The sequence below is a fragment of the Ptychodera flava genome, chromosome 3 (genome assembly GCF_041260155.1).
Source record: "Ptychodera flava strain L36383 chromosome 3, AS_Pfla_20210202, whole genome shotgun sequence".
In the NCBI taxonomy this organism is placed as follows: Eukaryota; Metazoa; Hemichordata; class Enteropneusta; family Ptychoderidae; genus Ptychodera; species Ptychodera flava.
Genome location: NC_091930.1, coordinates 47,983,767 through 48,007,701, shown reverse-complemented (window position 1 = coordinate 48,007,701; position 23,935 = coordinate 47,983,767). Strand labels below are relative to the sequence as shown.

The 23,935-nt window shown below is 38.2% G+C and overlaps 2 protein-coding genes across 7 annotated transcripts in view; one reads left to right on the top strand and one right to left on the bottom strand.

Annotated features, from left to right (window-relative positions):
* The first annotated feature begins 500 nt into the window (after positions 1-500).
* Positions 501-9,916, top strand: LOC139130174 (platelet-activating factor acetylhydrolase-like). Its single transcript, XM_070695913.1, has 9 exons — positions 501-755; positions 1,164-1,345; positions 2,221-2,392; positions 2,940-3,063; positions 3,256-3,375; positions 3,746-3,837; positions 4,544-4,723; positions 5,242-5,375; positions 7,072-9,916. Exons 1-9 carry the CDS (start codon positions 544-546, stop codon positions 7,179-7,181), a joined length of 1,326 nt encoding a protein of 441 aa, XP_070552014.1. The 5' UTR covers positions 501-543; the 3' UTR covers positions 7,182-9,916.
* LOC139130172 (protein IWS1 homolog A-like) overlaps positions 6,963-23,935 on the bottom strand; it is a 39,322-nt gene continuing 22,349 nt past the window's right edge. Inside the window, exons 4-11 of one of the 6 annotated variants that reach the window (XM_070695907.1) lie at positions 22,658-22,712; positions 19,342-19,908; positions 18,346-18,521; positions 17,160-17,274; positions 15,900-16,209; positions 15,004-15,045; positions 14,356-14,436; positions 6,963-13,861 (exon numbers count right to left, since the gene is read on the bottom strand). In XM_070695907.1, the coding sequence (XP_070552008.1) occupies positions 13,485-13,861; positions 14,356-14,436; positions 15,004-15,045; positions 15,900-16,209; positions 17,160-17,274; positions 18,346-18,521; positions 19,342-19,908; positions 22,658-22,712 (1,723 nt within the window). In that variant the 3' untranslated portion in view covers positions 6,963-13,484. The remainder of the gene's footprint in view (positions 13,862-14,355; positions 14,437-15,003; positions 15,046-15,899; positions 16,210-17,159; positions 17,275-18,345; positions 18,522-19,341; positions 19,909-22,657; positions 22,713-23,935) is intronic. The other 5 variants (XM_070695909.1, XM_070695908.1, XM_070695910.1 and 2 more) reach the window with 5 other exon arrangements.

Sequence of the window (23,935 nt, the reverse complement as noted above, 5' to 3'; positions counted from 1 at the left end):
TGAAGTCAATGAATCCACAACAGATCAGTTTTTTCCTAGATCCTGTGAAATGAATGTGTGCAATGGTGCAGTCTGGTGCAAGCTGAGATGTATTTTCAATTTGTCTTTTTCTAGTAAAACTGTTGAAACACCCTGAGGGGGAGAGCACGAGACGGGGTGCCCCCTCTCCCTCTCGCTTCGAAAATTTTGAGAAAAAATAATACCTCCCCTAAAGTTTCTCAAAATCGACCAGTTTGATGTGAGTAGTCTAAAGTATACTCCTATTTAATTTTGCATTGGTTTTAAGTGCTGTCGTTGGGATTCCGAACTGCTTGCCATAAGTTACAATGCCAGGAAAGAAATTTTGCCCGCTTTCTATGCTACCTCTGCGTGAGATCCACTGGCGTGAGATCCATCATTGTATACCGTATGAGGGCGCTTCCCTTGTCGAACAGTTTGGCCTCATGCAATGAGAGGTAAAAGCAGGTCACACTTTGACAACTGTCATGATAACAATCACGACCTTTCCACCTTAAACCGGTGGTGTGTTGGGCCAGACGGGATATGAAGAAATCAGCAGTGCCCGTAAACGTCATTCGCCAATACCTGCCGACACTGCAGACAGTGTGGAACTGGAAGGCATCGTCTCGCCGTTTACCGAGGAGGTCGTGCTCATATGCCAGGACCATCGCGATGAGCGGTTCGATACCGACGGGGCGAGGGCCGTATAACGTAGGCTGTACCGATGTCATGACAGGCGGGCTACCGAATGTAGGGTAAGAAGTTAAAAAACCTAACTTGATTCATCGTAAGTGTCACTACGGGGATCACTCCACAGTTTAACCATGGGGGTTACCTGAGGCTGAGGGCGTCTGGCAGTGCGTGGATGAACAAAAATAGATAGATTTTCATACATCCATGGTCTATTTTTGTACATCAATGTGCAGTGTTACGGAGGTAAACAGTAACATTGCCAGACTGAATCGCCTGATCATCTTCGAACATACAAACTCACGCTCAGCAGTCCTTTCATTGACACATTCTGGCATGATCGAGTAAGACCAATGGCAAGGTATAAACCAATCGACGAGGCTTTGATCAGTTTTGCGTATGACCATGATCACGTTGGCACAATTCAAATAGCTGAAAATACAATCTCCCTGTCGTATATTATTGGATCATAGGTGTTTCTTAAGACTCTACTATCCAACGAGTTTGAAGACTGCCAACAAACAATTAGAAAATGTCGGAATACCATGGTTACCGAGGAGAGAGTACGCAGACACCTACATAGTTGCCGCAAAAACCAAGTACATGGATGATGATTTCAAGGTCAAGGTCACAAGAGAAGATAAAGAGAAATTAAGTAGGTTGAGATGTACAAGTAAAAAGCAAAGTTCACAAACAATTTTATAGTCACTGTGGTAGTAATTCGCAGAAGAGCTGTGGATGACAAATGGAACTGTCTGGAATGTTAGCTGCTGGTAAAATATGAAAATAAACATGATTGATATACCAGTTGATAATAGGGCTGTTCACAGTTTACGTCACTGTTCTCTCATTAATATGCAAAAATAAATATTTGTCCGCATTTTTAGATTACGCTTTTGAAAATTACGCATGCAAAAACGACCGAAAACACATCTTAGTGGGCGACTGCTAGTGTAACAATGAATACTGAAATGCATATTCACGACTCAGAGTACAAGCTGCAAAAACAGCAATGTATGCAACATTGATAAAATTTGTCCGCATTTCAAGCTGCGTGTCCGATGTCGCGCGCGTACAGCTATATTTAGTAACAAACCTGTAACCGTGAACAGCGCTATTGCTGATCCCATTATCGTCAAAGTGTATGTCAGTGATTGCTCATGATCTGGACTTCAATTTTGACTTTGCCACATCACATTATTGTAAGGCTATGATTGCTGACAGTATCGAGACAGAAGCCAGTTTACAAAATTTCTTTTATCCCAACACTACATTCCTACAATTATGGTTTCTGCTGTGGGTTTTGTAAAATTGTAGAGAAAGAGAAATTTCTCAGAGACGTCTGGAGCGATTCTTTGAAACTTATTACAAGGATTACTCCTTATGTCATACAGATGCACGATGCATGTTGATTTGTTTTGTGATACCATCCAATATGACCATCATCGCTGTCAATGGTTTATAAATTCATCAACCAAGTGGGGACTATGTCATTGACAATGACTTGTTGAATATTGATTGACCTTGTAGTGAATTGTAAAGTACCGGTGTTTTGGAATGGATCAGTGCTACCATCCAATCAGAAAGCATCATTTCCTGTCGTCATCTATTCTCATGGACTGGGATCGTGTCGTTTACAATCCAGTACAGTGTCTATTGACTTGGTGTCACAGGGCTTTGTTGTGGCAGCACTGGAACATAGGTAGGGCAGTGCTGGTATAGAAGTTAAAAATACATAGACATGTTTTATTCCCAAGAGAAATATTGTAAGATAAATGTATAATCTCACCATACAACTGTACATGTATATGTTGTAGTTTCAATGATACAATGTCATCGATCTGCTAGACTATCTCACAGCCCCACACTGGCTACACAGTGTGTCCCTCTATTGCCGTGATTTTGAGCTGTATTGACTGACTCACCCAGCAGGCAGAGCTTGGTTTACACATCATATTTGCTTTGTCTCTCAACACTCAACCAGAACTTTGAAGGCACATCAGTGTCCTGGGTAGAGATCAGAAACTTCATGGCAGCTAGACTGAGGGTTATGAGAGAGTCTAGTGATGAACATGTGTTTGAAAACTATATGCAGATCAAATTAGGAAAATTAGTAAGTTTTTCTGCAACTTTTGAAAGAAACATATTCAGTTGAGAATTCTGTATGGATCCCCAACAAAATTGAAACTTTTTACCAATAAATTGAGGAAATGACCTTGCATGACATGTCATTGTATTTGACCCGACAGAGACAATTCAGCAGGGGCCACGTATTTCCTCAGAAAGTCAGACGATGGGACATTATCCGAAGAGTGGCTTGAGTTTATTCTCTCCCTACCAAGCAAGGAAGAATTTCCTTTACGGAACAGTCAGGTATTAAAATTTAATCTGAGATCTGAATATCCACTGTTCATCAACACAGTATTTGATTGTTGTTAATCACAGAGCCATTCTGTGTTTAAAAATTAAAACAATATAACACTATAAGCAAGTGTCCATTCATATCCAAAGGTAATAGTTACCATAGAGATGTTGAATTCTGTGTTGGCATTGTTGGACTCACAGGTCAAAGTTCGTGCCAGAGAGAGTTCTAGGGCGTTAGATCTACTGGAAAACCTGAACAAAGGCGACCATGTCGAAAACTTGCTGGATCAAACTTCAAACTCATTGCTCAAACAGTTTAAAGTAAGTTTACCTTCAGAGTCCGTGCATAATATCTTTTGGTTCCTCATATAATAAGTTGCCCTGAGCTTTCTGTTATGGATCACAAATCCTTTTTGTAAGCAAAGAGAGATTGAGGATTTGAGAATACTTATTATGAACTAAATGAGGGCAAAAATCTGTCACGAGACTTCAGTATAAAAAGGTGACTTACGCTGACAAACATTGAATCATATTTTGCTGAACATTCTGTGCCATGCTTACACATGCAAAGATCAAACCCTAAGTTTTTTTCTAAAATTATGATTGTTGTACACTGATCAACATCACCGCAATTCTTTTTACTGACTTTGTCACTTAGTATTTTGTGTGTTCAATTGTTATATTCTGACAGGGACGACTTGATGTGAGCAGAGCTGTTGTGATGGGGCATTCATTTGGTGGCAGTACAACCGTACAGAGCTTGTTTCAGGACAGGAGATTCAGGTGTGCAAATATGAATATTAATGAATGCTAATGAATATTAATGATTACGCCAATGTACAGAGCATTTCACAAGATAGGAGCTTCAGTTTTGCAAATATGAATATTGATGAATGTTAAAATAAAGGTATTTACATTTGAGCAATTGAACAGACTTCATTTTGCAAAAGGTACATATTTAGATATTCAAGTATGAATAATAATGACGCCAGTGAATATTGATGTATAGTACACTGGTGTACAGAGGTTGCTCCAAGAACGGAGACTCAGGTACATAAATGTGAAATAATAGTAAGCGCTTGTGAATACTACAGTGGTTTGCGTTGAACCATTGGCAAACACAAACTAGGCATACTGTGTAAAATGACGAGTTGCCAACACTGTCATGTGTAATCATCTAGCGATAAACAACATCATCAGATATACATAAATATTTCCATTGCACTGAAACGATGCTGGGTGTATGCAAATGCATGGTGTCATTTTGACTACCTTTGACCTTCAAGACAATGTTTCAACTTTTTCAGAGTTGATTTCTTTGTTATTGACTGATATTATCACCTATGTTTGTACTGTGGTCAATTCTAATTCCGGAGTTTACCTATTGGAATGTTGCAATGACTGGAGATGAGATTGCTAAATTAAAGATTTTATCATAACAGACCATAACCCTTCCACAAATATGTTCCTTACTTCTTGTTTGACATAGATGTGGCATTGGACTTGATTCTTGGATATTTCCGATAGACGTGGGGGCGGTGACCGACAAGATACAACAGCCACTTCTGTTTATCAACGATGAGAGGTTCCAGTGGGGCGGTAACATCATCCGTATGAATAGACTACTCATTAAGAATCCACCAGCAGAGAGAAAACTCATCACTATCATGTAAGACTCCGGATTGAACCTGCTCACCCCCAATTCCCTATGAACAGGTCCACAATCACCATTGATAACAATGGGTTTGGGCCAAACCATGGCACTGAATGGATTTCCTGAGTTTAACTTCAGCCAATCACAAAGCATTTTTCAACGTGTGACATCACAATGTAGTTGAGAGACTGATACTGTGTAACCTTGAACTTTCTATAAACTGTGAAATTCACCATAATTACACAATCATGCACTAATTTAGGAAATGCCAGGAGAGGTGTGTAAATATAGTTTGAGAATTCGGAGGGATGGGGACACTATCTTATCAATGATTTCACACATCTGTTCAGTGAACTACTATGGTGAGATGTCGATGCTTTGAACTGTTTTGGATGGAATTTTCACCCATAAAATCTAAATCTGCAGCAAATTTAAAATTGAAGGTGTCATTAGCAAAGAGAGACTTCAATCTCACTCTGTCACTGTCCAACGGGTTAAATATTTTTATTCTTTATAAATTCTCTTGTGTAAAGGGGCACAGACCATGACAATCAGACGGATCTTCCCTTCATCCTGGATTACTGGAAAACTGAGCAACGATTGGACCCGGCTGTTGCCATGGCAATACAAAATGATGCGGCCATTGCCTTCATTTCAAAACACACAGGTGACAAAGACTGCCCACTCACTTGAAAGACATGTCTACTTTACCATGATTATAGGAGATGAATGGACAGTGATTGTAATAGTAAACCGTGTGATATGTTGTTGCCATGGTGATATGTTGTTGCCATGGTTAAAGGGTTGGTTCATTCATATGTCACTGTATGTCCGGCAATCCATTCAGCTTGTCAGTTGCACCATAGAAAGTGGAGCTCTACTTTGCATGGTTGTACTTTCTCTCGAAGTACCTGCAACTGTGACCACCAGTTACTGCATGCTCTACGTTCAGATCAAAACCTCAATAAATGTGAGAATATATTCATGCTAGGAATATTATCAGATTTAGTACTTTCTTCTTAAGTGGGGCTAAACAAAGCATTCAAACCTTCATTGGCACATTTTGGATGCATGAATCATGTGCATCAACAAACACTACATGTACATAGGGCACAGTAAAGTTCATGGCACAAAATAAACTAAACTGAAGGTATAAGGAAACCATTAAATTGTGTAAAGCAACAGGAAATTAAATTTAGCTGGGCTGCTGTTACCATAGACACCCCCTGTGATGTCTAATGCTGTAGAACAGGGTGCCACACGTACTGGTCAGTGAACGTCTCCTTACATGCAACTGTCTATTGGGGTCATAGCTAGGGTCACAGCCTCATTTTGATGACAAAACATACCATATATATATATATATATATATATATATATATATATATATATATATATATATATATATATAATGTCTCCTTACATGCAACTGTCTATTGGGGTCATGGCTAGGGTCACAGCCTCATTTTGATGACAAAACATACCATATATATATATATATATATATATATATATATATATATATATATATATATATATGCTGCACATTGGATAGTAATTTCTTGGACTTAAGTTTTAAGAAATATGAATAATAATATCATCATTTAGAGATTCCTTAACCAAGCAAGAGACTGTAGTCTGGTCGTCACTGGCTGAACTGTTATTGTTTTGAGCAGCCCAGTCAGCAGTAGAAATGGGGCAGGGGACCAGACTAGACTGATGATCATGTGCTCACATGGTGTGATGTGAAAACCAAACAAAAGTCCAGAGAGACCTCAATCACTAAGTCCATGCTAAAATCAAATATTCATAATTTGAATTAATACAAGTACACTCAGCAATCCGTAATTTCTGTTCTTGTGATCTTTTACTATGGTATATGCTGTTACCATGGTAATTGTAACTTCAGGAACATCTATGCTGCATGAAACAAGTGTTGGGACCATCACACTGCAGTGAAGGATATGATAAGCTATATCATCATGATATCAACCCTTGAGTTCTCTAATTTTTCCCACCAAAAATTTAAGTGCAACATTTTGTCGATTTTTGTAAAATTTTCTGTAATATTTTAGATAATTTTGGACCAAATGGACATCACATTTCATCTGCTACAGTTTTTTATCAACATTTTGGAAAAACTTTGAAAAAAATTGATTGAGGTTGATTTTATAAAGGCAATAAAAACTGACTTTGTTGCCCAAAGGGTTAATGGCATTCACCAAAGGAAAAATAAAGCATTCTAATACATCAGTTATGTACATTGCATTAGAAAATTTTATTCATAATGATTTTCATACATCTCTGGTTAACAATGATTTGTTTTAAAATGTTCTATTTTCTCTGTGTCTTCTTATCTACAGGATTAGATTATGACAAATCTGCGGAGTCAATTTTGAACGGGGATCATCCACATGTTATACAGGGTACCAACCTGAAGCTGAAGCCAAAAGCACCAAAGTCTAAAATGTGAAGACAAGCATAATCAAGTGGAAAGTACAAAAACGGGAAATACTGTCCATAAACTAACTGCTTCTATGATACTGTAGACATTTAATTTATTGAGTGTCCCAGGTTTTCCTAAATCAAGACCAGAAGATCCGTTGTATTGGAGAAAGTCCTACCCTTGTTTGATTGTGGTGAGAGCAGTGGTGTCCTTGTAAGACAGACCTATAAATTTATTCAAAGACCCCCTTGTTTTGATGCCGATGACAGACACATTGTTCTTTTGTCTCAAAATTTTTCAGAAGTCGGAAAATTATCAACATAATTTTGACACTGACACAGTTTAACCCTTTGAGTGCTGTATTTTTCCACCAAAATTTTAGTGCAACATTTTACCAATTTTATGAACTTTTCTTTAATTTTTCTGATAATTTTGGACCAAATGTACACAATATTTCATCAGCCACAGTTTTTTATCAAAATTTTGGCAAAAATCTGACAAAAATTGACCGAGCTATAATTTATAAGGGTGACAAAAATTTACTTTGGCGCTCAAAGGGTTAAAGTTAACGACCACAACTTTGGATATGGCAATCATTATCATTTAAGCAATGGCCAGACATATCTAGTGGATAAGGCAACTGCTTGAACAAACTTTACTTGATATTTGATTAGACTTTCTTTCACAAAGACAGGTTCATTGGCTGTCCTTGCAGATATGTATTTGCTTATGAAACCTGTTTTGAAGTAATTCACAGAAATTGGGCAATTCAAGTAATTCAAGGAATCTTGGGATATGTTTGTCAACAAAGTTTGATCTAAATATCAAGCAGAGAGAAAACAAGATACAACGCATTGTATTTCTCTTTCAGCCCAAGGACATCAGAGGGAGCTTTTCCACTATCTTTATACTTTCTTGTAATTTAACTCCACAATGAGGTCTTCACCATGAAGTAATTCAACTGATATCCATAAACAACCTAAAATTTTACTCTGTATAAATTTTGTTATTGCTCAGCTAAACCCTGCTAAACCCTTTCAGTGCAAGAATTTTGTTTGACCAAATTGTTTTCTGTGGTGAAGTTGGGTCTCTACAAAGGGAAGAAGGGGTGGACAGCTCAATGGTCAGTGCCCTCTTTGAGATGACTAATTTGCCACTGCAAGGATTGATGTACAGCTATAACGTCAATGAAGTGATGTGTACATTAATCAAGAATTATCTCAGCCTTCAAAGATGTAGCTCACCCCTGTCATATTGGAAAACTGTCAGCAGACATAAATTCCATACACTTGACTCGCTGCAATTACAGAATTTTTTACGAAGGATAAAGTGTCATGGGAGATATTGTCATAGAAACATAGAGATGGACATTAGCAAAGTGAATTTTCCAATCACTGAGTGACAGTGTGGTAACAGATTGTGAAGAAATTCTCTCGGGAATATTTTCTCTTTTTTGCAAAGTGACTATTTGTACTGTGCCGACGTAGTTACCTGCACAAATTGTAAATCATATTACATATTAACTTTATTAAATGTGGCTGAATTATACAAACATCTTTGGGATAAATTACAACGAAATTGTAAAAGTATTACGAAGAACTTCTAGTAAATTTACTTTCTACCTTACAAATATGTATCTGTGATATATCCAACACATGCCCCAAACCAAATGTCAAAAATTTGTTTGATTTGATTGGTAGGTGATAAATATCACCCAGTAATCTTCAATGTGGAGCAATTTGGTATCCTTGTTCGTTGGGATAAAAAGGAGTACGATTAAATCACATTCTTGATATATTTTGGTACAATATTTATTTTCTACGCAAATTGTAGGTGAAATTTGACAGAATTATTAAAGAGAAAACATACTGGGGACCATTTTAGAGACTCACTGGGACAATGCTACAGACCATCAACATTAGCATCAATGTAATTGAGATTCCATGAAACTTATCAAATCCACTGTTTTTATATTTGAGAAAGAGATTGGAGTGGTTATATATGAGCAAAAACTCAAATACTTATTTCAGCCAATTTGACAGTGTTTTTGATATGAACTGGAAATTGTACATAGAAGGCTAAGCAACCCCCGTGACTTTTCTAAATTGTTCAGCTATGATTGTGTTGATATACTACAGGGCAGGAAAACTTGGTAAAATTTACCAATGTTCTGCCTTTTGATGTGGAATACACCCTGGAGACAGATATTTGGACTCAAATTTTTAAAATACCTTTCTGGTCTACCACTTGTGGGGCTCATTTTAAAGCTATTGGTGTCAGAAAAATTGTTGCCTTCTACTTTTTTGAAAATCGAAAATTTAATTTTTCTACATAACAGGTAACACAGGGATGGGGCCATTTTGAATTTCAAATATTGGTTAATGTTAGATTTTGTTTCTTTTGTACCAAACTTTGCGCAGTGACCCCTGATTTTTATTCCTGATTCAGTAAAAGAATGGTTGAAAGTTTCATTGAGGAAAGTTCATGCAAAAGTTGAAGTCTTTCACTTACAAAGCGCATTACTACCTTAATGAATGCACTGCTTGACATGACTAAAAACACTGCAGACTTTATCTGTGTTGAATCAAGTCAAAATATGAATGCAGTAACGGATTGTAAAATATTTAGATGAAATAAATATTCAAACATAATCAAACTCATGTTTCTTCCCTTGTAATCAGTATCATAACAGCAAAAATCATTCCTCAGCTATCGCTATTTTCAAGTCAAAGTCCCTGTTTCCGCAGTTCCTGGTTTTACATCACTGATACACTAAATATGCACCACATGGGTTGACACCTTTCACTTCACCGAGTAATTGTGATCATTTGTCCCAAATTTCTTGGAGATGCATGGAGCGATGTCTTTTAACCCTTTCACCACTATGGTTTTACCCAAATCCATTGTTATAAATGGCGATCTTGGACCTGTTTACAGGGAACTGGGGGTGAACAGGTTAAACTAGGTACAAGGAAAACTCCCTATGTCAGACATATGCAGGTCAATTTACTTTGTGATACACCATCATTTCTGTGAATTGTTTCCAAATTCATTGACCAAGTGGGGACCATGTCATTGACAATGACTTGCTCATTGACTTTCAAGCGTATATTACCCACCTGGTGCACATATGGCATGAACTATGGTTGCACAGCCTCGTTTCAAGGGGAGGGGGAAGAGTACAAAATGCAGGGTTCTAAAAACAAGGGGATCTTGAGCAATGAAGCACCCCTCTGTATTTTTTTTTGGGGGGGGGGGGGCAAGCTATCATATGTTAATAACCATACTAAAAGATACATTGTCATGGCAAATAGATATGCAAATTATGCAATATTATGTAAATTGGCCATCCCTCTCTTTCCTCCAAGCTGAAAAGAGCACTGAAGTTACAATACATACAGTATAATGTGCTAATAAAAAAACTAACCCGGTTTGTAACAATGTCTTACAATAGAAGTATGTGCACAGAAGTAAACAATGCAAAAAAATGTACAATCATTTACCAATGTATGCGTATAAAAGATACAAAAAATTCGACATTATCAGCAAAATGTCATTGACAATACTGAAATTCATATTTGTGACACTATGTCCTCAGTGGGTTCCCCTGTACACACATTTATGATGGTTTGTGTGTTGGAACTACTGATGAACCTGAAGACAAATTTTCTCTGATTAGGCTGAAAAAAATGAAAGGTTTGTCATCCTTGGTGATTTGCAAAACTGATAATGTGACAGGATTTTTTTCCATTTTTTACATGTTTGAGAGTCACATGGATTGGACCACAGACGTACAAACAATGACACATGAACTTGCATGATAGACCCTGGACTGATAGGGTCTATGCTTGTGTCAGTAATTGAGGATCAGATATGTTCACAGATTATACAATGCATATATATACTCCTATCACTCTTTTCCTTGTCCAGTGAAAGGCCAACATGAGGAGAGAAACAAAACATTTTAATTTTTGGGGGTGCCTTTTATATCTTTCATTTTACTTGTACAACTGTGGTCCATATCATGTCACTCTCTAAAAACTGGTTGCAGTATCTGCACACATTAGTACTGAATGAACTAATAACCAACACTGACGGATTTCTGACTAGTGTTTGAGTTGACGCATACAATAGAGGATATGGCTACTTGAAAGGAATTAAATGTTTACAGGCATAGTTAATCAATATATTCGTCAAGTATCGGTAAGTCTGTGTCATAAAATAACATGTAAGTAAAGTCAGACTGTAACTAGGCATTGACCAACACTATGGATGAAATAGATATATACTGGTATAACATTTGAATATTTATGAGATATTGAAAACTATATACTTTGTTCTGCCATGTGAAATATGCCTAGTCATTGCTCCACAGAAATTTACTCTGAACTTACTCATAAACATAATAATGATATTCTTTTCCTTGTACATTCCAGTGATCATTGGACCAATCAGAGTGTCTCTAGCCAGTGATCAATGGACCAATCAGAGTGTCTCTAGCCAGTGATCATTGGACCAATCAGAGAGTCTCTAGCCAGTGATCATTGGACCAATCAGAGTGTCTCTAGCCAGTGATCATTGGACCAATCAGAGAGTCTCTAGCCAGTGAACATTGGGCAATCAGAGCGTCTCTAGCCAGTGATCATTGGACCAATCAGAGAGTCTCTAGCCAGTGATCATTGGACCAATCAGAGTGTCTCTAGCCAGTGATCATTGGACCAATCAGAGTGTCTCTAGCCAGTGATCATTGGACCAATCAGAGAGTCTCTAGACAGTGATCATTGGACCAATCAGAGTTTCTCTAGCCAGTGATCACTGGACCATCAGAGTGTCTCTAGCCAGTGATCATTGGACCAATCAGAGCGTCTCTAGCCAGTGATCATTGGACCAATCAGAGTGTCTCTAGCCAGTGATCATTGGACCAATCAGAGTGTCTCTAGATTCCAGTGATCATTGGACCAATCAGAGAGTCTCTAGCCAGTGATCACTGGACCAATCAGAGTGTCTCTAGCCAGTGATCATTGGACCAATCAGAGTGTCTCTAGCCAGTGATCATTGGACCAATCAGAGTGTCTCTAGCCACTGATTATTAGACCAATCAGAGTGTCTCTAGCCAACGTTCAAAATGGTATAAAAAGCATGAAGTTCATGAAAGGGTAACGCTCTTATCCTAACACTGACGAATGCATCCTAAAATCGCCGCTAACAATCTCATTAAAAATTACCTACTCTCTTTTAATGTTTAAAAAATTTATATACACCTATGTATAATTTGTCTCTACCAGTTGTCCTTGATGTGACTAGTACTTTTGATATCTTATCTAAACATGATTATTATATTAAAATCTGCAGTACCTTTTCGAAAATCAATGCGTAAATATTTATAACGACAACCAAAACTCATAATTTTAACCTTGCCTTTTCGACCAGCTGTTTCTAAAATTGGTTAAAACAATTACTGGCCCAAATATATTAATTCTGTTAAAATATTTCATTACATTATTTCCTTGATTTTGCTTTTAAGCAATTATTGTTACTTGCACTACATTTTAAATTAACTATTTTTAATTACACCGAAACAGAGACTTTAATTGATGATAATCACATCAAATCAAATGTACATAAAATGCATATAACCTTTGAACCCTGACCCCTTTGATGACCCATGATTAAGAGGTCCACTGGTGAATGAGGTATGCAGTAGTTAATTTGCATACATAATTCTTTCCACAAAGCGGTCTTTTGATACCATATTAACACATAAATACACAGTGTGTTTAGGTAGAATGCGCCTTGAGGACAGATACTTGACTAAGACTCTTAAAAAAAAAGCGAAAGCTCTTAGTTTTTTCAAAAAAATTATTTTTCCTGATAGAGCTAGCACAGGGAGCTAGCTATTTTGAACTTCAACTATCGGTAATATTAAGTAATTTGTTTCTCAAGTACCAAATTTTGCTCGGTGACCCCTGATTTCCATTTTTGATTTGGTAAGAGTGTGGTTATAAGCTTCATTGATGAAAGTTTGAGGAAAGGTTTTAGTGTCTCACTTTCAAGGCGCATACTACCTTAAAACAGTATGTTAAAAAAAAAACACTTTGAAATGTTTAATATGATTTCAACTTTTTAGTCAAATGTTGCTAGCAACGCTGCAGCATGAACAGTTTTGAAGGACTCACATCTTGCATGTGCTACAGAGATGACCAACACCCTTTAAACGGCCATGTTACAGGTTCCGTACCAAGAGTATCTTAGCTTAAGAGGATATGCATCTGTAATTGACATAAAAATACAGAATGTATCTGACAATAATGATGACGCTATAACCAGTTACTATGTCTTGTCGCCATCTTCGTTTTCATTCGTATTATCCTCCTTAATTGATTGATATGTAGGATCTTTTTTCTTCCAGAAGTTATCGTCCACTTTGTGCTCACTGATGTGAACCATATCACTCCCTCGCATCACCTCCCCACCATCTCCCCTGACCTCGTCGATAGCCTGGTAACCCGGCTCAGTGTCCTCAGTCAGGTCTTTGATCCGCGCGTACCCTGGGTCATTACCCTTGGTTGACCCCTGGCTTGACCTCTGACTCAACCTCTGACTCTTGGGGTCATTTGCGTCTTCAGGATCTGAACTTTTTGACTTCCTGGGCTTGTTCACTTTAGAGTACATGGGCACTGATTGTTCATCACTGTTGGCAGCTGCACCTTGGACGAGAAAAAAATATTCAAAAATATTTATAAAACATAAATTACATCAAAAACACTTACAGTTAAGACAACAGCAATTGGAATTGTCCACTAGTCTACCTTTAAAGCAAGGAATTTTGGAAAATTTCAGCAAGATTGTGCATGTGTTCACATTATCTTTGGTATATGGATGAACAGTGACAATTGCAGTCAAGGGGTTAAAGGTCAATGAATGTCTCAGACTACATATTAAATCGTACGTTGAGTGCGTACATGTGTTTGCACAGAGTAAGCGAGAATCACGGAAAAGCTAGTAGTCACCATGGATGAAAAACTGAATTTGAGCAGTGATGGGTAAAATGTGAATTACACAAAAAGGCAAATACAATGATAGCTGTATGATCAAAATATCTGTCCCCGAAACATTTAAAAGAATTCTGAATTTCACAAGAATGAAGTAATTAGCAGTAATTGGCAGAGGCACCAGGGTGTACAATTGAATTATGCATTACCTTGTCCATCCTGCGATGAGCTGCTATTGCGTTTTGGTTTATTAACTTTAGCATACACTGGCATTCCAGTAGTCTTGTCGCCTGCAAAAGTGAGATCAAAAGAAAATATTTCAGTTGCAACGTTCTGGTAAATCAACTATCTTGCGATTACACAGTGCAAGATGAAGCCAACATCAAATCTAGGTCATCTGCACGTCAGTACTAACCTAGTCTAGCTTACCACAGTCTGGCCTGATTATAGCACTTCACAGATACTGTGCTGGCAACCATGTTCCTACTGTTTAAATTGAGTCAAATAAGAGGAGCACCCATACATGTACATACATTCTATATTTTGGTCTGATGACATGGTTAAATACCTGACCAGAATTACACGTACACACCAAATTTCAAGCAGATAAGGGCCACCATTTCTGAGAGAACTGAGTGGACGGACATACAGACTGACAGACAGACATACATACATACATGTACAGACAATGGACACTACTAGCCACATGGCTTCCAGTTGCAATATTCATGTACGGCAACTGGAAGATAAAACCACTGTGTACATGAATATGAATATCTGGATTTGTCTCTGTACAGTACATAAAACATATTACATTTCTTGTTACAAGACATGGAGCTTTTCTACGCACTGCATACCTTTGTCTGGTGTCTCAGCCGGAAGGGGTACAGGCAAGGCATCTACAGGCAGACAGAGTAAAACAAGGCACAGGAAAGGATAGGTACAAGAAAGAAAAAGACAGAGTTTACATCAGATTCAAGACAATGCCACAGAGTGGGAGGGGGGGGGGGGAAGGAAAGTCACAGATTGGGAGGGAAGTTAATTACAGATTGGCAGGAGAGATCACCACAGATTGGGAGGGTAGATAATTAGTTTCGAAGAGGAAGACAGAAGTCATGTTCTTATCTACATTCATGTTATGCATATTATTTAGAGTTTCCTTCGAACAGTAAACAACTACTCACAATTATCGTAAACAATCTCATGACAGACAAAGCAGAATAGCAGTTTCAGGTTTGTTACTAAATATAGCTGCACGCGCACGACTTCGGACAACGCTGCCTAAAATTCAGACAAACTTTATTGTTGTATGCAGCTTGGTGTTGCAGCTTGTAGTCTGAGCCACAATTTCATATGAATTTTTGTGATTTTCAGTAGCCACTGTAACACTCAGCAGATTTAATTGTCTTCGTATTTGCAGACAACGCGGACAAATACTAATTTATACATATTAATTAGAGAAAAAGTTAAGTCATTTGCGATCAGCCATATTAACATGTTCATCATGTCTCTCAAAAAACAACTGTACCATTAAAGAAGATACCAGGCTGTGTATCATACAGTACACAAATTCATGTAGCCAGTTTCTTTTTCTCATGCCACCCCCATACACCAGCAATGCATAGTTCAACCCTTTTGTTTGATATATTTGGTTGAAACCAAATTATGGGAAACAGGGATGACAGAGTAAGAGTAAGCATTATTGAGCATTTACTTGTGACACATAATTCAGTCAAGTACTGTTTTAACTTACCTGTATCTCCTATGCTAGCATAGAGGGCGCTAGAAGTACTGCTTCTGTTGCCACCAGACTCAACAGTCAGTGTCATGCCAGCATCCCTCGTGGACGACACGCTTCCCAGATTGCTGGGTCTGGTGCTGTCAGAAGGCAGTGGGGGAGGCGGTGAAGTCAGGGGAGGAGGGGAACTCTCGGTGGTTTTCACTGTGGAGTAGTAGACGTCAGATTCGTTCAGCTCGTCGACTGTTTCGTAGGTGAATGACACTTCCTGTTTGGCCCTCGCCTCTCTCTCCTTAATGCTGCCAATGCTTTCACGGACACTGACCTGTGTACATAGCATATGAGTTATCCAGTTAACTATATGAAAAGGGCATACAACTTGAGAATGCGAAAATACAACTTATGTGAAATCAGCAAGCATATGTTACAAGTGGAATATATCCTGGAATTGGAAAACATTGAATATCCTCATTTTAAAAAATACAAGTACCCCTAGCACGACCTATGCAAATTAGATTTATCCTGATCATGAAAATAACACATTACAGTGACAATGATATGTTAAAATAGCAGATACAGTCATATACCCTGCTCAATGAAAATAACATACTGTATGCCGCAACTCTTTCTCGCAATCAGTGAATCACTGATCTGTGAAAATGGTGAACATCCTGATGCTTAAAATGAGTATGACTCGACTCAGTGTGTTTACACTATCTCAACTTCCCGGCTCACTGAGTTACTACATGTAGCAATCACTTGGTGTTCAGAATAACATGCACACGTTCAACACTTTGGTAGTTCAACATTGCTGAGGTAAAACTAGAAGTCTGAATTCATGGTTTTGAAGAGATAAATGATATCAGTAGCGTGCATACCAATGCTTACGAACCAAAGTCAAAAACTGGACACTGTGAGTAACCTTGACCCTGTGAGTGCTGTAATTTTTCCCACCAGAATTTTAGTGCAACATTTTACCAATTTTTATGATTTTTTCTGTATTTGATTTGATAATTTTGGAGCAAATAAACATCACATTTCAATAGCTACAGTTTTTTGTCAAAATTTTGGCCATAATATGAAAAAATTTGACTAGGCGACAGAAATTGACTTTGGCACTCAAAGGGTTAAAAAAGTTAAGTGAGAGATAAGCTGACATGATGTGAAAATTGAAAAATAAAAGGGTAGTGGTGGAAGCCTAAAAATTATGAGCAGTCAGATTTCCTGACAGAGTACTAACATGTTCATACCGGTTAAATTCCAATGGATGCTTACCTCTGAGTATGAGGGCTCTCTCCTACGTGTGCTTGATGTTGGTTGCTGTGGCAACGGCCTGTCAATGGGAGATACTGGAGGTCCAGCTGAGGTGGTACTCCCCTGGGACCCAGTCCTGTTGAACAGAATATAGTTTGGATGAGAATAAGTGTCTCTCACTGTGTGACTTTCAGCTCCATTAGCTGTACATATGTTTGCTATGCTTTATAGTGTCCTTGTTCTGCCAATAAGATACTGATTCTTATTCCAAAAATTGAGTTGAAATACCAGTACCTACCGGTAATGTTCAACTTTTTCAATCTGCCTGTATACTGACTGGTATGTAAAGCTAATGCTATCATTGACTTCTGGATTCTAGTCCAGACTAGAATTCATTTGTCAGCAATCATACAGCATATTGAATTTGATACACAGTGCCTTTTTGTATGCAAGGCTTATGCAAGGCTTATGTATTTTAACATACATGTACTTTTAGGAAAACAATAAGAAGACATATTAGTTTTCCAGGACAGAATTAATGAAAGTATTCTAAAAAGTTATAGAATTATTCCTTCAAACAAATGTATGAAAGAGGTATTTCAGTATGCTGCTATCATTTTGAGTTGTACTGGACGTACCATCTCTTTCAATCATGTCACTCTATGAGTCAATGTGATTTGTAGATTAGCCAGCGTGCTGTGAAACTTGCAAAACTAAAGACGATGGAAATGCAGCCACAGATCGTGGGGGCGCATTAAAAGAGGCCATACCAAATTAGTACGACAGATAAACTATGGCCTTATTATAACAACACTCATGGAAATGTGATTGCCCATGATTTGCACTCACTAGTTTGTACTTGTCATTACAAACAACTTGTGAAAACATTTCAGTCTCTCAACTGTACGGAACAGTAGTATTTGCTGGCATAGACACGGAGTCACCTGTGACATATTTGACTGTTGTCTTGGCTGAATAATAGCTGAGAATAGTGAATACATCCGCACACTACTCAGTCATGACTTTCTGTCGATTCTTTCTCACCATAACCCTCGATGGTAGGGTTTGCTAATTTTGATTCTCTAATCCAAATTTTTTGAGTAAAGTTCAACGCTTACTGTCACTTGCGAAAGGCATGAAACAAATGTTGCGACAATGAAAGTGGCAAAATGGAACCTTTCTGGGAAAAACAAATAGCAATAAATACCTTTGCTGCTTGGGATTCGGTCCAGGTGAACTGTCCAACTGTAAATCTGGCAGTTTGACAGGCACTGGGGGCGCTGCACTGTCTTCACCTTTGACCGTGGCATATGGGTCATCAACGGTCATGGACAGTCTGGCCGAATCCTCTTCCTTCTCATTGGCCTGAGGGTCCTTGTCGACCTGAGAATTTTCGGAACAAAGATGAAATGTTACGCTCACCTGAGGTTTCACCATTGTGTCTCTGCCAACAGCTTCAAGCCACATACAGGGAAACCAAATAATATTACATCAATGTGAATGAAACAGCATCACAGTCAACAGGTGTGTGGAGTAGTTCAAGTATAAAGTAACTAAGTGCGCGTACCACATTGTAAATTCCAAACACCTGTGTTGCTGTCTTTGTATCTTGTATGCTGTTTTCTCTTTCTGGCACCACTGAGGGCGCTCTAAACACTCTGGCTCACCTCTGTGTGCTCACATTGAAATGCTACGGCAGGCTAGTGTTTCGAAAAGTTTCATGAAAACAACAACTTCAAAGCACTTTTTATAAAGGCATCCACAGAGTTGTGTCACAAAGGCTCTTCAGAAAAGGTAGTCAGAAAACCTGGCCACTAGGTACCTGCTGCATTCCCCCACTGCATTACCAATATAAATTGCTTTGCTTCTGGGTTAACCCTTTGAATGCTGTAATTTTTCCCACCAAAATTTAAATGCAACATTTTGCCAATTTTTATGAACTTTTGTGAATTTTTTTTGATAATTTAGGACCAAATAAACATCACATTTCATTGGCTACATTTTTTTATCAAAATGTTGGCAAAAACTTGAAAAAATTTGACTGGGAAGTATCTTATAAGGGTGACCAAAACTGACTGTGGTGCTCAGAGGATTAACTACGTAACATCTTCACCCTGTAGTCCCAATTCCTCAAATTCTTGTAGCTCTTTGTCACATGACAGTTTTGTTGACAAGGGCCGACAGAGATGTTGAATCCCCTTACCTTAGCGTACATATCCTGTACGTCACTTTTTGTATTGTTATCTTTGACCTCTGCATAGAGGTCATCCCCAGTGATCGTATCCCGACCACTTGCCTCGCCATCCCCGTCACTGGCCACTTTCACTGGTTCGTAGTTTGGGTCCGTCGCATCTTCAGAGTCGTTCTGTTTCTGTCGTTTGATTTTTTCATAATCCGGATCTTTGAGTTTGGAATAGTTTGGGTCGTTTTCATCAGTAAGCTTGTCATAGTTCGGATCCTTCTTGTCGTCTGGCATACTGGGCATGGCGGCAGCTGGCGGGGGTTGTGGTAGTCTCCTGTCGATTGTCTTCCCGTTGACGTGAACCAGAGGTGGTTTCGCTTGAGCGCTGCCCACACTGCCGATGCTGACCTGGCTGTTTGGACGCTGCTGATTGTCTACGTTGTTGGCGATGGCACTGTCGGCATGGAGACTGTTTCTGTCAGTGCCTGTGCTGACACGTTTATCTGTATTTTCAGCGCTAGGACCCGTCTCTGTAGACGAGTCGCACTTGGCCAGTGCCATCTCTACATCTTGCATTGAAACAGATTGCTGAAATCAGAATTAAATTTTGTTATATTTACGAACACATTAATTGCAAACGTGTCCTTGGATTTCATTCCTGGACAGATGACGTGCCCTGGACTAACACCTAACTGACAGTTACGCTGATATTTCTCAAGGAAAGTAAATTAGTTTTCCATATTCAACATTATATATTTCAAGGAAGAAATATTTCATGCCACAAATTGGAGAATTATTCATGACACTGATCTGTGGCCTGATTCCTTAACTTCCTTTTTTTGGTAATTTGCGTTGGATTTCAAATGTTCCAAAAACCAAAATACACGAACCAAAATATATAAGTTCTGGTAATATGTAGCGACTCGGAAGCTTATATTTGACTGGTAGATTGTTATTAATGATAGTGAGTTAGGGAGTATGAAACTAGGTCTGTTCTTCACCTGATTGGCTACTCAGAGATAAATTCAATAAAACTGTAACTGGCTGAAAGCTTCCTGGATGCAACTCATTAGACCATTACGTCATCTGCTCAGACCCCCCTAGCAAAATGCAAAATTCGATAGCACATTTTGCAATCTCTGCATGACTTTCGCTTAATTCACTTTCACTACACCCACCACCACACCATCTCATCCCTACTGTCCTTCACATTTTGGAATAGTCCAATCTTTTGTAAAAAGAAAGTTCCAATTACTGGGAAGGTTAGGATGAATTTGTCTGACAAACACTTTGCTATCAGCTAACTCATCAAGCAAAAAATAGAAACGATAATTACGCTATTCACAACATTTACATTACAAAATATGTTGCACTTGTACAAAGTCTTGTGTGATATTTTAAAGGTATTTGTCACAATTGGATATCAAAGTTACTGTGAAATCACAGGCTGCGTGAATCGGTGCCTTTCTAAGGTAGTATGCGCCTTGACATTAAAAGGAAACTTTAAACCATTCCCTTTGAAAATGTAGAATAAAAAAGGGGGTCACCGTGTAAAATTTTGTATGAGAGAAACAAATATCACCCAACATTTACTGACACTTGAAATTCAAAAGGTAGCCATTTCTGTGTTAACCCTTTGAGTGCTGTAACTTTTCCCGCCAAAATTTTAGTGCAACATTTTACCAATTTTTATGATTTTTTGGGTATCTTTTTGATAATTTTTGACCAAATGGACATCACATTTCATTGGCTACAGTTTTTTGTAAAAATCTTGGCAAAAATCTGGAAAAAAACTGAATGGGATATATTTATAAAGGGAACAAAAATTGACTTTGGCGCTCAAAGGGTTAAAACCCCAAGTGGTTGCTAAAAAAATCTTTAGTTTCAGAGACTAAATATCTGTCCCAGAGGCGCATTCTACCTAATGACATGTGCAAACACATAAACATGGTTACTTTAGGACAACCAAACGATCCAACATAACAAATGTGTACTTTCACCGTGCAATATAAAACTACTAGAGGGCAGTAAGTACTTTTAGAAACCTATGAAAGAACTACCGTACAAACACACCACTCCATACTGAGAGAGATGACAAGAACAAAGTGACACCTTCAATACCAAGACAGTCACCCCTGGACATTCCCCCACACACACGTGGTCACAATATGTCAGGTGGATGGATATTGGCTCAGGGCAAGTGTCCAGTTGGTAACTGTCCCGGCGGTCACTATATCAGACCCACACTCTCGCTTAGCACAAAACAAACACATTAACAGAGGTGACTTGCAGTAAATACACAGACGAGTGAGAGGAGACACCAGACAGACCAGTGCATATTTTTACAGTAAACATGAAGACGTTTAAGTTATTACATCAATGATGTGGGTAGTTGTCATAACGACGTGTGTGATCACATTGCATCATCTTAAACATGATGCGGAATGATATGAAAACACATAGAGTGTGTTAGTGCCAGATTTTAGCAATTCTATTTATGTGCACATCAAATTACATAGTTTATCAAGAAGTCAAGATTTTTTTTTTCAAAAGGTAGAGATCTTGAATATCACATAGTTGAAAGACAAGACTTTATCATTTGCAGATTGCTATATTTGTTTACAATAGGATACAGGCCTATTGGTCATGTGCCTAGACTATCTTGGTCCTGATTGAGATCAGATACATTTAAATTTTATGTTTGGTTACGATCAAGCACTGTGCTTTTAACTGTTTCAACACCTGATTTCAAGTCCATTTGGGTGGGGCGGCTGTTTTCAAGGAAAGGGGTTGAATGAAGTGTTTATAATGCCAAAGTTTTGTTAAATACGCTACAAACTTATTCGACTGAGATAAGGACAAGGCATTCATGTGATCACCCTAATTCCATGTAGACAGGGCCACACTCACCATTCATAACGATGGGTTTGGGCAAAACGTTGGTGGTCAATGTGATCCTGGCATTACACATTGAATATGTTGCATGTGATGTTCGGTCAATTATTTTTTTTTCTTATATTTCTTATATATTTCTTTACATATTCATCTATCTATTTCAATGATTTTTTTGGTTTTGTTTGTTTGTGTATTTATCCCGGCTTAACTGTGTTCTAAGATGCACAATGTAGGGGTCTCATAAAGATGTCACGGTATTTGAGTCAATAATACCATGATATCTGTGTGATTACATTCTGATTTACCAAGTCCTAAATTGGCATAGGCCCATATCCTATACATGTATACATAGTTGTAGCCTTGAGGAGAGTAGCTGATAGCATAGCATGGCAGATATGTTTAGCATTTGTATTAGAAGCATGGGTGGTGAGAGATTTCTTACTCCAACTTTCACACTTGATATTCTACTTATTCTTACTCCTTTGACGGGTTCCTCCCTGTCGAGACAAAAAACAAAGGAAGAAGAAGAAAAAAAAGAAGGAGGAGTACTGGTTAAACATCTCCATGGTTTAAATATTGGCTTGTTTTTCAATTCTATGCATAGGATAATGAAACAAGAATTTTGGACAATGCCACTTCTGGCAGGGGTGAGCAAATCCATTTAGAGTTTGGTGGTTGGTCCAGGTCTGAGGACTACCACCATCACTGATCCAGCAAATAGACAGTCTATTTCTGTTAGTTGGGCAAGCCGCAACAATATAATATTTCCTTCAAATAACCTTTGTCTATATAATCAAAGAAACAGCAGTATCTCTGCTCTGAGTGAAATATTTGGCAGTTTCAGACCTCAGAGTGCTGGATCATGAATGTCTTCACCCCTGTCATCTGACAGTACTGATGAGTTAATCCACAGATGCTCACAGCATTGCTTGGCATTCTCCCTACCAGAGTAAAGATTGATCTTTTGAAGGTATTTTTGAAAGCCTGATGTTTCTTGAGAGTGGATGTTTTAATTTTGTTGGTTTTCAATTTCTTGCCGATTTGTAGTGTCAAACCTTCTATTCTTATAAGCACTGTCGAGGTTCAGCTTTTGGCCTGACACTACCAGCCCTCAATCAATTATCCAAGCAACGCTGCAAGCTCCTATGCCATGGTTAACCCTCCTTTACTTTTACAAGTGTGTAATGGCTTTACCACATCATATGTTCACATTCACACAGAACATCAGGGCTCTTAAGGAACTTTAGGAACCAGTGACTTGCTATTATTATTTGAGGTAAAAAGTTCAAAGCTCGTACGCATTCAGAACACAAATGTAAGCACAGCATTTGCCTCCAATTATGAATATTTTGAGGCTTTGCAGGTCAGTGAATAACTTTTCTAGGATTTTCAGTGTTGAATGTTTGAATTCAATGGGATTCGAACTCACAATCACTAGTCACCTAGCGAAGCCATCATTGTCAAAAACTGCTCGGCTAAATCCTCACCCTTAAAAGGTTTGGGTCACTAACCAAACTATATTGTTACAATTTTTCTGACTGTGACTCCTCCACACACTGTAAAGTTTATGAAGCACCCACGCACAAACACACGAGGATTTTTGTATGAGTGATTGGAGGAGATTGATGTTTGATACACTCTACAATTTATAATTACAAAATTACAAAATTATAACGCAATGCACACAATTGCTGTGCATTGTTTAATGCACACATACTTA